The sequence below is a fragment of the Mobula hypostoma genome, chromosome 17 (assembly GCF_963921235.1).
Source record: "Mobula hypostoma chromosome 17, sMobHyp1.1, whole genome shotgun sequence".
Lineage (NCBI taxonomy): Eukaryota > Metazoa > Chordata > Chondrichthyes > Myliobatiformes > Myliobatidae > Mobula > Mobula hypostoma.
This window is the reverse complement of record NC_086113.1, coordinates 52,715,942-52,732,705: the sequence shown is the minus strand read 5'-3', so window position 1 is coordinate 52,732,705 and position 16,764 is coordinate 52,715,942. Positions and strand designations below refer to the sequence as shown.

The 16,764-nt window shown below is 44.9% G+C and overlaps 1 protein-coding gene across 2 annotated transcripts in view; it reads left to right on the top strand.

Annotated features, from left to right (window-relative positions):
• The window catches only part of LOC134358030 (adenylyl cyclase-associated protein 2-like), a 199,508-nt gene that overhangs the window by 162,390 nt on the left and 20,354 nt on the right, over nucleotides 1-16,764 (top strand). For both annotated transcript variants that reach the window (XM_063069902.1, XM_063069903.1), the window contains exon 8: nucleotides 12,940-13,096. In XM_063069902.1, the coding sequence (XP_062925972.1) occupies nucleotides 12,940-13,096 (157 nt within the window). The remainder of the gene's footprint in view (nucleotides 1-12,939; nucleotides 13,097-16,764) is intronic.

Genomic DNA, 16,764 nt, shown 5'->3' with positions numbered 1-16,764 from the left:
ATTGTGGATGCAAGTGCCACTGGGCAATAGTCATTGTGGATGCAAGTGCCACTGGGCAATAGTCATTGTGGATGGAAGTGCCACTGGGCAATAGTCATTGTGGATGGAAGTGCACTGGGCAATAGTCATTGTGGATGCAAGTGCCACTGGGCAATAGTCATTGTGGATGGAAGTGCCACTGGGCGATAGTCATTGTGGATGGAAGTGCCACTGGGCGATAGTCATTGTGGATGCAAGTGCCACTGGGCGATAGTCATTGTGGATGGAAGTGCCGCTGGGCGATAGTCATTGTGGATGCAAGTGCCACTGGGCAATAGTCATTGTGGATGCAAGTGCCACTGGGCAATAGTCATTGTGGATGGAAGTGCCACTGGGCAATAGTCATTGTGGATGGAAGTGCCACTGGGCGATAGTCATTGTGGATGGAAGTGCCACTGGGCAATAGTCATTGTGGATGGAAGTGCCACTGGGCAATAGTCATTGTGGATGCAAGTGCCACTGGGCAATAGTCATTGTGGATGCAAGTGCCACTGGGCAATAGTCATTGTGGATGGAAGTGCCACTGGGCAATAGTCATTGTGGATGGAAGTGCCACTGGGCGATAGTCATTGTGGATGCAAGTGCCACTGGGCGATAGTCATTGTGGATGGAAGTGCCACTGGGCGATAGTCATTGTGGATGCAAGTGCCACTGGGCGATAGTCATTGTGGATGGAAGTGCCACTGGGCAATAGTCATTGTGGATGGAAGTGCCACTGGGCAATAGTCATTGTGGATGCAAGTGCCACTGGGCAATAGTCATTGTGGATGCAAGTGCCACTGGGCGATAGTCATTGAGGATGCAAGTGCCACTGGGCAATAGTCATTGTGGATGCAAGTGCCACTGGGCGATAGTCATTGTGGATGGAAGTGCCACTGGGCGATAGTCATTGTGGATGTAAGTGCCACTGGGCGATAGTCATTGTGGATGTAAGTGCCACTGGGCGATAGTCATTGTGGATGGAAGTGCCGCTGGGCGATAGTCATTGTGGATGCAAGTGCCACTGGGCAATAGTCATTGTGGATGCAAGTGCCACTGGGCAATAGTCATTGTGGATGGAAGTGCCGCTGGGCGATAGTCATTGTGGATGCAAGTGCCACTGGGCAATAGTCATTGTGGATGCAAGTGCCACTGGGCAATAGTCATTGTGGATGGAAGTGCCACTGGGCAATAGTCATTGTGGATGGAAGTGCCACTGGGCGATAGTCATTGTGGATGGAAGTGCCACTGGGCAATAGTCATTGTGGATGGAAGTGCCACTGGGCAATAGTCATTGTGGATGCAAGTGCCACTGGGCAATAGTCATTGTGGATGCAAGTGCCACTGGGCAATAGTCATTGTGGATGGAAGTGCCACTGGGCAATAGTCATTGTGGATGGAAGTGCCACTGGGCGATAGTCATTGTGGATGCAAGTGCCACTGGGCGATAGTCATTGTGGATGGAAGTGCCACTGGGCGATAGTCATTGTGGATGCAAGTGCCACTGGGCGATAGTCATTGTGGATGGAAGTGCCACTGGGCAATAGTCATTGTGGATGGAAGTGCCACTGGGCAATAGTCATTGTGGATGCAAGTGCCACTGGGCAATAGTCATTGTGGATGCAAGTGCCACTGGGCGATAGTCATTGAGGATGCAAGTGCCACTGGGCAATAGTCATTGTGGATGCAAGTGCCACTGGGCGATAGTCATTGTGGATGGAAGTGCCACTGGGCGATAGTCATTGTGGATGTAAGTGCCACTGGGCGATAGTCATTGTGGATGTAAGTGCCACTGGGCGATAGTCATTGTGGATGGAAGTGCCGCTGGGCGATAGTCATTGTGGATGCAAGTGCCACTGGGCAATAGTCATTGTGGATGGAAGTGCCACTGGGCGATAGTCATTGAGGATGTAAGTGCCACTGGGCGATAGTCATTGTGGCAGGTCACCACCCTCTTCTTGGGCACTAGTACGATTGAAGCCTGCTTGAAGCAGGTGGGTGCCACACACTGCTGGAGCGAGAGATTGACGATATCCATGAGCACACCAGCCGTTTGGTGGGCACAGGTCTTCAGTTCTCAGCCAGGTACTCCATCCAGGCTGGATGCTTTTCTTGGATTCACTCTCTTAAAGGCAGCCTGCGCGTCATCTTCAGGTACAGAAACCAAAGGATCATCGGGAGACATGGGGGTGTGCAGTGGTTCCTCCATGTTCTGGTGATCACAGCGAGCATAGAAGGCATTTGACCTCATTTGAAAGTGAAGCTCTGCTGTCCCCTATGTTGTGAGATTTAACTCTGTAGGTGGTTAAGGCATTCAAACCCTACCACAGCTGTCGAGCAGCCTTCATTGATTCCAGTCTAGTCCGGAATCTACTTCACCCGAGAGATGGTTTTCTGGAGATCATACCTGCACCTGTTGTAGCATTCTTGATCTCCAGACTTGAATGCCTCTGATCTGGCTCTCAGCAGGTTCTGGATTTCATTGTTCATCCAGGGCTTCTGATGAGGAAAAGCGTGTACGATTTCGTGGGGACGCACTCATCCACAGCTGTTGTAATAAAGACTGTAATGACCCTGCTATAGTCATTCAGGTCCTCAGCTAAATCCCTGAACGTGGCCCAGTCCACTGACTCGAGGCAATCCTGTAACCATTTCTCAGCCTTCCGTGACCACCTCTTAGTTGTCTTGATCTCTGGAGCCTTGCTCTTTAGGCTGAGTCTGTATGCAGGTAGGGTGGACTCTAGGCTAGTATATGGTGGCATGCACACACTTTGATAAATTTACTTCAAAATGTGAACTTCTGTACCTGGTTGACACATCCTGTGGTTGTTTTTCGGTGCAAAATTCAGAGTGGAGCATCACTGGAGATGCTGAAGAACAGATGAGATGAGCATATGGTTGTTTTTTCCTCAATAGAAGTAGCACTTCAAAGAATGAGATGGAAAATTCCTGGCTATCCAACCAATGACTGTCCCAATCCAGTATCATGGGAAGTAATTAACTGGTCTCTGATTTCCTTGTGGGGTTTTGAGGAAGAATGGCTGATGCACTTGCAAGCAGTGACTGTGCCTCAGTGGCAATTTGTTACTGACAGAGCACTTTGGGCCAATCTGAGGACATGAAAACTATCATATAAACGTGATACTCCTTACTAAATATTGCTGAACTGCCATTTCATTTCAGACACTCTTTCTCTTTTGTGGATTTCACAAATTTCACTGCTCATTTCACAATCTTTGCATTGCCTCCGGAGGGAGAGTTTTCCATCTTGTCACAGCGTATATTGCCATCGGCATCATTTGAAAAACATATAATCAAATTACAAGAATATTGAGAGCAGGGAACCTGTGATAATGAAGGCATTAACAGAACACTAACAGCAGCGATATACAAATACAGTTTCCTTACTTTTCTACTATTGTTTGTTCATACTTTTCAGCTGTTATTCGTATGCAGTGAATTTCCTGACGGATTTTAGTGAACAATCTATTCTGTGCAAAGATACTTTAGTAAAATAGTCCAGTGCCCTGTAAAAGAAACAACCAACCAGTAGCCCACATTGAGATGCTGGATATTGCTAATTGTATAAAGTTAATGTGGTTATGAACACCTGGGGACCTGACAATACACAACAGATGCTGATGAAGAGTTTATATTCCTGGTAAATAACTCCTACTGAGCAATTCTTTGTTTGCTCTCCAAAGTCCTTTTATAGCCCCAAAAAAAGTAGTCGGCTGCTGTTCAGCTGTTAACTTGCAAGGCTTGTATGTCACTGGCTGATGTGCTCAATTAAAACAGGTGGTCTCATAATGGGACAGAGTGTGCACTCACTTTATTTTGTTTTCACTGAAGAAGTGGCTTAACAAAAGATCTATGTCTAGCGTCGCTCTACACCTGCTCAGTGTGTGTGTGGGTGAAAGTGCTAGGCCCCTGTTTGTCTGAAAGAATATAATTTTCCAAAAGCACCAGGAATCAAGATGAAAACTCGGTATACGAAAGCCACTTGGATGATTCCAGAAACATTGAGATATTTTCGAAACTCTTTAAGTCAACATAAATAATTTTTAAAATATAAATAATAACTTGTGAAAATGCAGCAGTACAATTTCTAAAAGTTATTTCTGAGCGAAATAATTGTAATTGAAATAATTGGGATAGAATCCCTGGTTGTGTCATCTCACTTTGTGTGGGTGCAGAGAGGGGGCACTCCTGCATAATGCTGGGAAAACTCAGAATAGACTCAGCTAGGCTCCAACTGGAGTCAGGCGACAGAAATGGATAGATGTGAAGGTGTCTGTTGCTCAGAGTATCGAGGGCTCACATGTGCCTGTATAGGTCCACCTCTAACTGCGCCGGCGTATGGAGCCATCGACTTTTCAGGCCTGCTACTGAGATGTTCCGCAGTGCATGAGGACCAAGGTGTACTGAATGGGCCTTGTTCTTGCACAGTTTATAGAAAATCAGGCAAGTCTTGCTTACTTGGGGGAAATGCTTGTGGGGTCAGAGAGAAGAGCGGAGCAGAAGAGTAGTTGTGCCAGGATCAAAAGGACAGGACTCAGGGTGGGAGCTTGAATGTGAGCTGTGGGTCTCGATTTGAAAGGTAGGGTCTGGGCTTTGGTCAATGATCTGGTAGAGTGAGGTTCAGTTTCCAGGACTGGATGGGGTCCCAGGGCCTGGGATATGCCAGTGTCATATATCGACCTGGAGCTGGTGTGTGGGCGTGGTGGGAGAGTTGTGCAAGATTCGGTAGGCAGGTTCCCATTTGGTAGGGTAGTGGCTGGCAGTTCAGTGATTGTGAATGAGGAAGGGATATGGCTGAGTCAAAAATTGCAAACAGTTAATTAGAGGTTTTAATAGAGTGACGAGTCTGATATCCTGGGGTCTCCATACCTGTAGCATGATACATCTCTCCTTTTAAGTTGTATAAGTTGGGCTTGTGTAGAATAGGTGAGCTTTGAATGGAACTGTTCACTCGTGTTATTGGATCACTGCTGGGGAATGTTCCTAATAAACAGACCAGTAAATGCTGAACTCAGAAAGCTGCCTCCTATCTGGGAAGATTTGAGAGGCCAGCAGGAAGTATGGATGAGATTGGTGTTGGGGAGATGCTTTGCAATGAAAACAATAACCATCGGTGGAACCACTACTGCCATCCTGTTGCAGAGGGTCTGTTGAATTTAACTCAAATCACCCACAACCCAGAAACAATGAAAGACCAGTCATGGTGAGAAAGGTAAAGCATTACTTACTGACTGAGGTTGTACAAGCCTCTTGATGTAGCAATATCTTCCTTTCCGTTTAAGATTCTCTTTGAACTCCACCTCTTTGTCATTACTTTTGGTCACATAATCCACAACTCTCTTATTTGGTTTTGTGTTGGTATTTTATTAAAAACTTCCTTGATGTTTAATATGCTAAAAGCGTAGCAACATGAAATTCATTGCCCCAGGCAGGCGGGCCAAAAGATTCTTGTTCATTGGACAGTGCATGTTTTCCCCTGGAGGTAACAACCAGATATCTGCTCCCAAGTGCCCATCACAGAACTTCCCTTGTCCAATGCACCATGCCACTGGAGCAGACCACCTCAGGGGCTGTGACAGTGAGGGAGTGGAGGGTGAGGGAGGGCAGGAGACAGAGTCATTGCCTCAATTATGTTTCATTGTTGGATCAGGACATTAGTCAGGGTACAAGATGCAGATCAGTTCAGGGCTTCAATTGGGTACAGAATCTAAAGATCGTGTCATAGCAGATTTTGAAGGCCATAGAGAATGTGGGGTGAGATTGCTGTTGGGAAGCTGTACTTGGTCAGTACACCTAGGGCTGGGGGGTGAGTGTGAGAAAGGGAAGGACTCCCAGTCCTGGTCTGACATCAGTTCAGGAAGCTGCACCATTAAAGTATTGATATTCTAAGGGTGCCCAATGGCAAATGCTTGTCAGAAAAGCATAACCCGACTTCCCTAGCATCAGCGAGGGAATTTTGTTCATAAATATCTGATGCAGATAATGCGTCATTGACTGATGTGTAATCCAGTATGGCAAGAGTTGACAAAAAATATTGTAAACTGGTTTCATTTTTGAAATAGTGAAGTGCATCCAAATTACTAGCCCTATATCAATGCAAGAACTTATTTTGTATTTGATATTCCATATGGCTGGTATACCCTCGTGTTACTAATAACGGGAACAAAATGTGGCCTGCAATCAATGTATATAACTGAAGGTGTTCGAACCAGCCAAGTATGTAAATTGTAATGTTGGAAGTTCAGCATAGAACATTGCTCACTCACTATTTCTGACCAAATTATGTGGTCTTTCAGATCAAATGATAACTTGGATTCTATGGCTGGATCCCTTCCACAGAAGAAAAATAAAACAGACAAGGTTGGTCTGATAGGTAACCCAGTGCACTGAGTTGTCATAAAACATGGTGCTCTTCAGCTGGTTGATATGTGGTATCCCAGCTGCATCAAACACTTTCTTAATTTATGAAAGTACTTGCTTTGAGCCGGTCTCTGGTGCTCAGAAATAAAAGTAAGTATAAATGGAGCCTGTGCTAAATTTTACACCCTGCTAGGATGCATTGTGAAGGTTATAGTATCACCAACATTAATACTACCAAACTATCTGCAGAACTTGCAAATCATTTTATGTTTTGAACTTCTGTGAGCCCCGGGTATGTGAGAGGGGAATCCTGAGTTGTGTTGGCTTCCTGGGGCTTAGAAGAATGAGGGTTTATCATATTCAAACATATAATATCTTAAGGGGGCTTTGCAAGTTAGTGGTTGAGATGTTTTAGCTAGTTGGGGGGGGCTCTTAAACAAGGGTGCATAGCTGCAAACGAAGGGGGTGGTCATTTAAATCTAGTGCGCATTGAGATTTCTCCTCGGAGAGAAATGAATTGATGGAATTCTTTGTCCCTAAAGGTGGTGGAGATAAATATTTGAAAGAGTAGTGAATTGAGGGCTATGAGGAACAGGCACAGAAGAGGAGTAGAGGCCTGTGTAGATCAGCTTTGATCATATTGAATGGCAGAGCGGGCTTGAGGGACCTGGTGGCCAACTCCTACCCCTGTTTTCTTGTGTTTTTGGAGAGGGGTAACTGCAAAATATTGTCTACTGTAAAAGGAGCCAAATATCTTTACTCAAGACATTTACATTTTTGCAGCTATATTTACATCTTGTGGAGTTAGCTTGGCTGTCCCAACCGCTAACTTCATTCACTTGAGAGCTTTGTGATGCTCTTGCCTTTAACGTCATGACTCTGGTGGGATAAGGAATAGGAAGACCGATGTGCTTCCTCAGTGTATGCACCTTGTGCAATGATGAAGATGCAGTCTTGACTTTCGCAATGCCACCATGGGTGGGACAGAGGTTGTGTGGAGGGCGGGGGTGGAGGGTTGTGGAGAGAAGAAAATGTAAATATCTGCTGAAAATAACTTCATTGCATGTGTTGGGTCAGGTGGTGTCATAGTCATGGAGCACTACACAGAAACAGGCCCTTCAGCCCATCTAGTCCATGCCAAGCTGTTTTTCTGCCTAGTCCCTTCTTTCCATTTCTCTGCAATTCAACCATATCCCTCCATAACTCTCTCATCCATGTACCTGTCTAAACTTCTCCTAAATGTTCCATCACATCCACCACTTCTGCTGGCAGCTTGTTCCACACTCGCTTAGGTCCCCCTCAGGCTCCCCTTAAATATTTCACTTGTTACCCTAAACCTACAACCTCCAGTTCTAGCTCACGCAACCTGAGGAGGAAAAGGCCTCCGTGCTTGTATCAGTTGTTGCTTGTGTGTTTTGTTGACCCTGTTAGGGAGAGCAATTCCAAAGGAGTCCCTTAATTAATAATTTGCTTTTGTATTGAATGCTGCACATATCCCAGAATATATACTGGATGAGGAGCACATTGGGTCTAGTCTTTCCCTTTGTGGGAGGGGGGGCTCCTGAAATTCTTACAAATAACAAATTAACTGACAGCGTCTGTGAGCATTGAGATTAATCTGGTGAACAGCTGTTACAGACACAAACAGCTGAGGTAATCCTGTAAAGCCACAGCTTTTGCAGATGACGGTACACAGTCGCCTGATAAGCCCCAGCTATTCTTTCTATCAGGGCCTTCAATTGTTTCTCGGCCCCAGGCACCGAGCTCTGATTTCCACGCATCAGGGTTTTTCAGGAGCCGGTGACGGACAGCTTGATGACTGCTTCCTATGTGCTAACTCCCAGGGAAACAAAAACAGACTGGGCATTTGCTACTGATAGACCGGTGGTTAGTTTGCCTAATGCCCAGTGTACGTCAGTTTTAAATTAGTTTTGACACCGAGAAGAAGCCCAGTTCCCTTTGTCGTTTGGATTTTTTGACAGAACAGTGGGCCAGAAGTAGCAGCTTTGGGCATGAAGAGATTTCGAGAGACCTTTACCTCTCTACCCAGATTGTAGACCCAGAAAATAGTTGTGCACAGTAATAAAATGAAGTAATTTATATAAGATTTAATAAAACTTGCATTCCATCACAAATATCGTTTGTTCGTTATGTGCTATGTCATATGATGTGGGTGATCATGGTCTTTCCATGACCATGATTGTTCTTGGCAAATTTTTCGACGGAAGTGGTTTGCTGTTGCCTTCTGGGCAGTGTGGCTTTACAAGACTGGTGACCCCAGCCATTATCAATACTCTTCAGAGATTGTCTGTCTGGCATCAGGAGTTGCATAACCAGGACTTGAGATATGCACTAGCTGCTCATACGACCATCCACCACCTGCTCCCGTGGCTTCAGGTGACCCTGATCGGGGGTGGGCTAAGTGGGTGCTACACCTTGCCCAAGGGTGACCAGCAGGCTAGCAGAGGGAAGGAGCGCCTTACACCTCCTTTGGTAGAGACCGGAAGACATAGGAGCAGAATTAAGCCATTTGGCCCATTGAGTCTGCTTTGCCATTCAATCATTACTCATCTTTTTCCCCTCCTCAGCCCCACTCCCTGGCCTCCTCCCCTTAATCCAGTCAAGAATCTATCAAGCTCTGCCTTAAATGCACCCAAAGCCCCTCTGCCTTGAGGCTGTGCCCTCTTGTCCTAGACTCCCCCACCATGGGAAACATCCTTTCCACATCTACTCTGTCTAGGCCTTTCAACATTAGAAAGGTTTCAGTGAGATCGCACTTATCCTTCTAAATTCTAGCAAATACAGACCCAGAGCCATCAAAAGTTCCTTGTATGATAACGCTTTCATTCCTGGAATCATCCTTGTGAACCTCTTCTCCTCTAGACCCTCTCCAATGCCAGCACATCTTTTCTTAGATGAGAAGCCCAAAACTGTTCACAATACTCAAGGTGAGGCCTCACCAGTGCCTTATAAAGCCTCAGCATCACATCCCTGTTCTTGTATTCTGGACCTCTTGAAATGAATGCTAACATGGCATTTGCCTTCCTCACCACTGACTCAACCTGCAAGTTAACCTTTAGGTTTTTCTGCTCAAGGACTCTCAAGTCCCTCTGCATCTCAGATTCCTGGATTTTCTCCCTGTTTAGAAAACAGTCTGCACATTTATTTCTACTACCAAAGTGCATGACCATGCATTCTCCAACAATGTATTTCATTTACCGTGTTCTTGCCCGTTCTCCTAATCTGTCTAAGTCCTTCTGCAGCTTTCTTGTTTCCTCAACACTACCTGCCCCTCCACCAATCTTTGTATCATCTGCAAACTTGGCAACTGATCCATTTATTCCATCATCTAAATCATTGATATACAGCATAAAAAGAAGTGGTCCCAACACCGAACCCTGCGGAACTCCACTAGTCACTGAAAGCCAACCAGAAAAGGGTCCTTTTATTCCCACTCGCTGCCTCCTACCAATCGGTCAATGCTCTTAACCATGCCAGTAACTCTCCTGTAATATCAAGGGCCCTTAATTTGGTAAGCAGCCTCGTGTGTCATCTTGTCAAAGGCCTTCTGAAAATCCAAATACACAACATCCACTGCATCCTCTTTATCTATCTTACTTGCAATCTCCTCAAAGAATTCCAAAAGGTTTGTTAGGCAAGATTTTCCCTTGAGGAAACCATACTGACTTTGTCCTATCTTGTCCTTTATCACTAAATACTCCAAAACCTCATCCTTGACAACTGACTCCAATATCTTCCCAATCGCTGTGGTCTGTAGTTTATTTTCTGCTGCCTCCCTCCTTTCTTGAAGAGTGGAGCGACATTTGCAATTTTCCAGTCCTCTGGCACCATGCCAGAGCCCAATAAAAGATCATTACTAATGCCTCCACAATCTCTACCGCTATCTCTTTCAGAAACTTGGGGTGCAGTTAATCTGATATGGGTGACTTGTGCACTCTTAGGTCTTTCAACTTTTTGAGCACCTTCTCCCTTGTAATAGTAACTGAACTCACTTCTCTTCCCTCACACCCTTCAACATCTGGCATAGTGCTAGTGTTCTCCACTGTGAAGGCTGATGCAAAATACTTATTTAGTTCACCTACCATGTCCTTGTTCCCTGTTATTATTCCTCTGGCCTCATTTTCTAGCAGTCCTATATCTACTCTCGTGTCTCTTTTATTTTTTTTATTCTTAAAAAAGATATTGTTTGCTAGCTTGCTTTCATATCTCATCTTTTTCCTCCTAATGATTCTTTTAGTTGCTCTCTGTAGGTTTTTAAAAGCTTCCCAATCCTCTATCTTCCCGCTAATTTTTGCATTGTTGTATGTCCTCTCTTTTGCTTTTACAGTGGCTCTGACTTTCCATGTCAGCCACAGTTGTACTACTTTGCTGTTTGAGTACTTCTTCATTTTTGGAATACATCTATCCTGCGCCTTCATCATTTTTCCCAGAAACTCACGCCATTGCTGCTCTGCTGTCATCCCTGCCAGCACCTCCTTCCAGTTTACTTAGGCCAACTCCTCTCTCGTACCTCTGCAAGTTCCTTTACTCCGCTGAAATACTGCTACGTTAGATTTTTTTTCTCCCTATCAAATTCCAAGTTGAACTCAGTCATACTGTGATCACTTTCCCTTAAGGGTTCTTTTACCCAAAGCTCTCTATCACCTCCGGTTCATTACATAACACCCAATCCAGCATAGCTGATCCCCTAGTAGGGTCAATGACAAACTGCTCTAAAAAGCCTTCTTGTAGGCATATCTCCACCCCCACCACGCAACCATAAATATGCTGGCCTGAAATTAAATTGATTTGTAAAGGGCCTGCCTTTGATTGGACCCCTGGATACAGGTTTCTTTGGCAGGAATTAAGTTTCTGACTGCTGCATTTAACAACCTAGAGCATCCTTGCTGTTACATTATACTGGCATATTTTAAGGGCGTGTTTCAAGGTGAGAGGGGGAACATTTAAAGTAGTTATGTGAGGCAAGTTTATTTTTCCCACACAGTGGTAGATGTCTGTCTGGAACAGCTGCCAAAGGTAGTCGTGTAAGGAGATACAATAGTAGCTTTTAAGAGGCTTTTAAATAGACATGTAAATATGCAGGAAATAGAGGGCTGTAGATCACACACCAGCAGAAGAAGTTTATTTTAATATGGCATTGTGTTCGGCAGAGACATTGTGTGCCTCTTTTGGTTCTATTTTCACCTCGCCCATTGGGCATTGCTAATGCTTGTTGCCTGACCCACCTTCATCAAAATTAGAAACAGGCTGGTCTCTGAAGTCAAAACTCAAAAGGTTTCACTTCCAACTCATGCCTATGTTTAAAATCACCTCCCACATAAATCGTGAATCCAGTTATCTGCCTCGGCAGAAAAACTGAATTTTGCAGTCAGTGCTTATCTACAGGATAAACTGGACAACTACTAAAGTAATCACCTGCAGAGTTGCTGCCCAACTTGACCTGCTGCTTTGGAAATGTGCTGCAAAGAAGCTATTCTATCTACATATCATAGGTTTGATGCATTGAAGTTCTATAATTTTAAAATTATTTCTTTATATGGTAATTACTGTCAAATAGCTTGTGTGAAAATCTGTTTTCCCAAGTGAGATTCAACCTTCAGTCTTTTTAAGTAAATTTTTCCTTTTTCTACTTTCATCATTTCTGCTTAGTCCTACTTTTTCCTTCCAATGTTTGCTCTCTCTATAAGATTTATATGAAGCTTGTGCATCTTATTTTCAATTTCCTAGTTTGGACTCTTTTATAAAGATTTGTCTGTTTTATTGGCAAACCGCGTTGGCTGTTTTTGCTGTCCAGAAGTGTGACTTGTCGCCAGCAGAGGGTGTAATATTGGATCAGACTCCAAATTCCAGCAAGTCTCTGCTTGAAAATGCCGTCATCTGCTGTCGGCAGCATGAACGGCAAATGCAGTTCCTTATTGGTGTCTGGTGTTTATACTTGATAATCGTTGGCTTCCAATCAGCACTTGTGGTTCTTCACTTCTAGTTAATGTACAAACTATTTAAGTTTCAACCAGATAGTTGATTTCAATTCTGTATGGAAAAGATCAGTGATCATTCCAGCAAGTACATATTTCTATAAAGACAATCTTCAGCCATTGCATGCATAATTTCTTCTCAGGCAGTATGTTTTAAATTACGTACAGATTGCAAGAGATTTGTTGATATTTATTTATTGAGATACAGGGTAGATAATATTTATTTATTTGAGCCACGCCGCCCACCAATCCCCGATTTAACTCAAGCCTAATCACAGGAAGTATACAATGACCAATTAACCTACCAACTGTGGAAAGAAACCAGAGCCCCCAGAGGAAACCCACATGGTCACGGGGAGAACGTACAAACTCCTTACAGGCAGCAACGGAAATTGAACCCAGGTCGCCTGCACTGTAAACGGTTGTGCTAACCACTACGCTACAGTTGATGGTTGGTGCCTACATGGTAACTACATGCCCAGAGGTCAATGTGATCAAAATCATAATTACAACTAAAGGTCTGTCTTTTTTTTTAAACCCCCAGGGTCTGTCAACATCTGCACCATCTTCTAGTGCTTGTCCACTGGCTCCACCTCCTCCCCCTCCTGGACCCCCTCCTGTCCTATCGTCAGAAACACCCAAGGATGAAGCTCGTTCCCAGCTGTTTGCTCAGCTTAACCAAGGGGAAGGCATTACTAAGGGTAAGCATATCAGTACAGCTAAATGTATCCTGGTGTATGCGGAGAAGGATGAAAGTCCCTAGACTTTGCTGTTTTCATATTTCTCATCGTTAAATCATCTGGCTTACCTTTGAATAGGCTAACCAGATAGATAGGTAGAATAATTGGTAAGTACAAAATAAAAACCTATTATGTTGTCCTTAGTGCAGCAAAATCCAAATTTGGCACTGTCTTGGAGAGTGGGGTGGAATTTTGAACCAGCGCTTTGGGGAAAGTATTCTATAGTAATAAGGCATTTTCACTCACTGGATGTTTTTTTTTTGTTTTTCTGCATTATTCTCAGTAACAGAGACTGTTACAAGTGAAGGTCCCAGATCAGCAGTTTCTGAGATGGTTGAACCACCCTATCAGGCACCAACAATCATTCCACAGTCAAAGTTACTGTGAAAAGTCACTAGGGGGAATAGGGGAATGCCATACTAGATCTAGTATTAGGTAACGAACCGGGTCAGGTCACAGATCTCTCAGTGGGTGAGCATCTGGGGGACAGTGACCATCGCTCCCTGGCTTTTAACATTATTATGGAAAAGGATAGAATCAGAGAGGACAGGAAAATTTTTAATTGGGGAAGAGCAAATTATGAGGCTATAAGGCTAGAACTTGCGGGTGTGAATTGGGATGATGGTTTTGCAGGGAAATGTACTATGGACATGTGGTCGACGTTTAGGGATCTCTTGCAGGATGTTAGGGATAAATTTGTCCCGGTGAGGAAAACAAAGAATGGTAGGGTGAAGGAACCACAGGTGACAAGTGAGGTGGAGAATCTAGTCAGGTGGAAGAAGGCAGCATGCATGAGGTTTAGGAAGCAAGGATCAGATGGGTCTATTGAGGAGTATAGGGTAACAAGAAAGGAGCTTAAGAAAGGACTGAGGAGAGAAAGAAGGGGGCGTGAGAAGGCCTTGGCAAGTAGGGTAAAGGAAAACCCCAAGGCATTCTTCAATTATGTGAAAAACAAAAGGATGACAGGAGTGAAGGTAGGATGGATTAGAGATAAAGGTGGGAAGATGTGCCTGGAGGCTGTGGAAGTGAGCAAGGTCCTCAATGAATACTTCTCTTCAGTATTCACCAATGAGAGGGAACTTGATGATGGTGAGGACATATTCTGGAGCATGGCGATATTAAGGTAGAGGAGGTGTTGGAGTTGTTAAAATACATTAGGACGGTTAAGTCCCTGGGGCCTGATGGAATATTCCCCAGGCTGCTCCACGAGGCAAGGGAAGAGATTGCTGAGCCTCTGGCTAGGATCTTTATGTCCTCGTTGTCCACGGGAATGGTACCGGAGGATTGGAGGGAGGCGACTGTTGTCCCCTTGTTCAAAAAGGGTAGTAGGGATAGTCCGGGTAATTATAGACCACTAAGCCTTATGTCTGTGGTGGGAAAGCTGCTGGAAAAGATTCTTAGAGATAGGATCTATAGGCATTTAGAGAATCATGGTCTGATCAGGGACAGCATGGCTTTGTGAAGGGCAGATCATGTCTAACAAGCCCAATAGAGTTCTTTGAGGAGGTGACCGGGCATATAGATGAGGGTAGTGCAGTGGATGTGATCTACATGGATTTTAGTAAGGTATCTGACAAGGTTCCACACGGTAGGCTTATTCAGAAAGTCAGAAGGCAAAGGATCCGGGGAAGTTTGGCCAGGTGTATTCAGAATTGGCTTGCCTGCAGAAAGCAGAGGATGGTGGTGGAGGGAGTACATTCGGATTGGAGGGTTGTGACTAGTGGTGTCCCATAAGGATCGGTTCTGGGACCTCTACTTTTCGTGATTTTTGTTAACGACATGGATGTGGGGTTAGAAAGGTGGGTTGGCAAGTTTGCAGACGACACAAAGGTTGGTGGTGTTGTAGATAGTGTAGAGGATTGTCGAAGATTACAGAGAGAGACATTGATAGGATGCAGAAGTGGTCTGAGAAGTGGCAGATGGAGTTCAACCCGGAGAAGTGTGAAGTGGTACACTTTGGAAGGACAAACTCCAAGGCAGAGTACAAAATAAATGGCAGGATACTTGGTAGTGTGGAGGAGCAGAGGGATCTGGGGGTACATGTCCACAGATCCCTGAAAGTTGCTTCACAGGTAGATAGGGTAGTTAAGAAAGCTTATGGGGTGTTAGCTTTCATAAGTCGAGGGATAGAGTTTAAGAGTCGTGATGTAATGATGCAGCTCTATAAAACTCAGATTAGGCCACACTTGGAGTACTGTGTCCAGTTCTGGTGGCCTCACTATAGGAAGGATGTGGAAGCATTGGAAAGGGTACAGAGGAGATTTACCAGGATGCTGCCTGGTTTAGAGAGTATGCATTATGATCACAGATTAAGGGAGCTAGGGCTTTACTGTCTGGAGAGGAGGGTGAGAGAAGACATGATAGAGGTATACAAGATATTAAGAGGAATAGATAGAGTGGATAGCCAGCGCCTCTTCCCCAGGACACCGCTGCTCAATACAAGAGGACATGGCTTTAAGGTAAGGGGTGGGAAGTTCAAGGGGGATATTAGAGGAAGGTTTTTTACTCAGAGAATGGTTGGTGCGTGGAATGCACTGCCTGAGTCAGTGGTGGAGGCAGATACACTAGTGAAGTTTAAGAGGCTACTAGACAGATATATGGAGGAATTTAAGGTGGGGGGTTATATGGGCTGCAGGTTTTAAGGGTTGGCACAACATTGTGGGCCGAAGAGCCTGTACTGTGCTGTACTATTCTGTGTTCTATGTACTTAGATCACAATTTCCTCCCCATTCTGATGTTTTGTCTGAACAACAAGTGAACCTTTTTACCATGTCTGCACACTTCTATGCATTGAGTTGCTGCCACATGATTGGCTGAATAGATACGTGTATTAATGAGCAGATAACACACACAAAATGCTCGAAGAACTCAGCAGGCCAGGTTGCGTCTATGGAAAAGAGTAAACAGTCGACGTTGTGGGCTGAGACCCTTCATCAGAATTAGGGAAAAAAGACGAGAAGTCAAAGTAAGAAGCTGAGGAAAAGGAAGGAAAAAGTACAAGGTGGTAGGTGATAGGTGAAACCGGGAAGGGGGAGGGAGTGAAGTAAAGAGCTAGGAAGTTGATTGGTGAAAAGAGAAAGGGCTGGAGGAGAGGGAGAGGGAAGAAGACCATGGAAGAATGGGAAGGAGGAGGAGCACCGGAGGGAAGTGATGGACCGGTTAGGAGATAAGGTGAGAGAGGGAAACAGGAATGGTTGGGAGGTCCGGGAGCGCAATTACTGGAAGTTCAGGAAATCGATGTTCATGCTATCAGGTTGGAGGCTGCACAGATGGAAAATAAGGCGTTGCTCCTCCGACCTGAGCGTGGCTTCATCACAGCAGTAGAGGAGCCCGTGGACTGACATGTCAGAATGGGAAGTTAAGTTAAAATGGGTGGCTACTGGCCGATCCTGCCTTTATCTGGTGGACAGAGTGTAGATGCTCGGCAAAGCAGTCTCGCGATCTTTGTCAGGTCTCACTAATACACTGGAGGCTGCACTGGAAACACAGATACAGTAAATGATCCCAACGGACTCACAGGTGAAGTGTCACCTCACCTAGAAGGACTTTTCAGGGCCCTGAAAGGGTAGTGAGGGAGGTGTTGGGGCAGGTGTAGCACTTGTTCTGCTTGCAAGGGTAAGTGCCAGGAG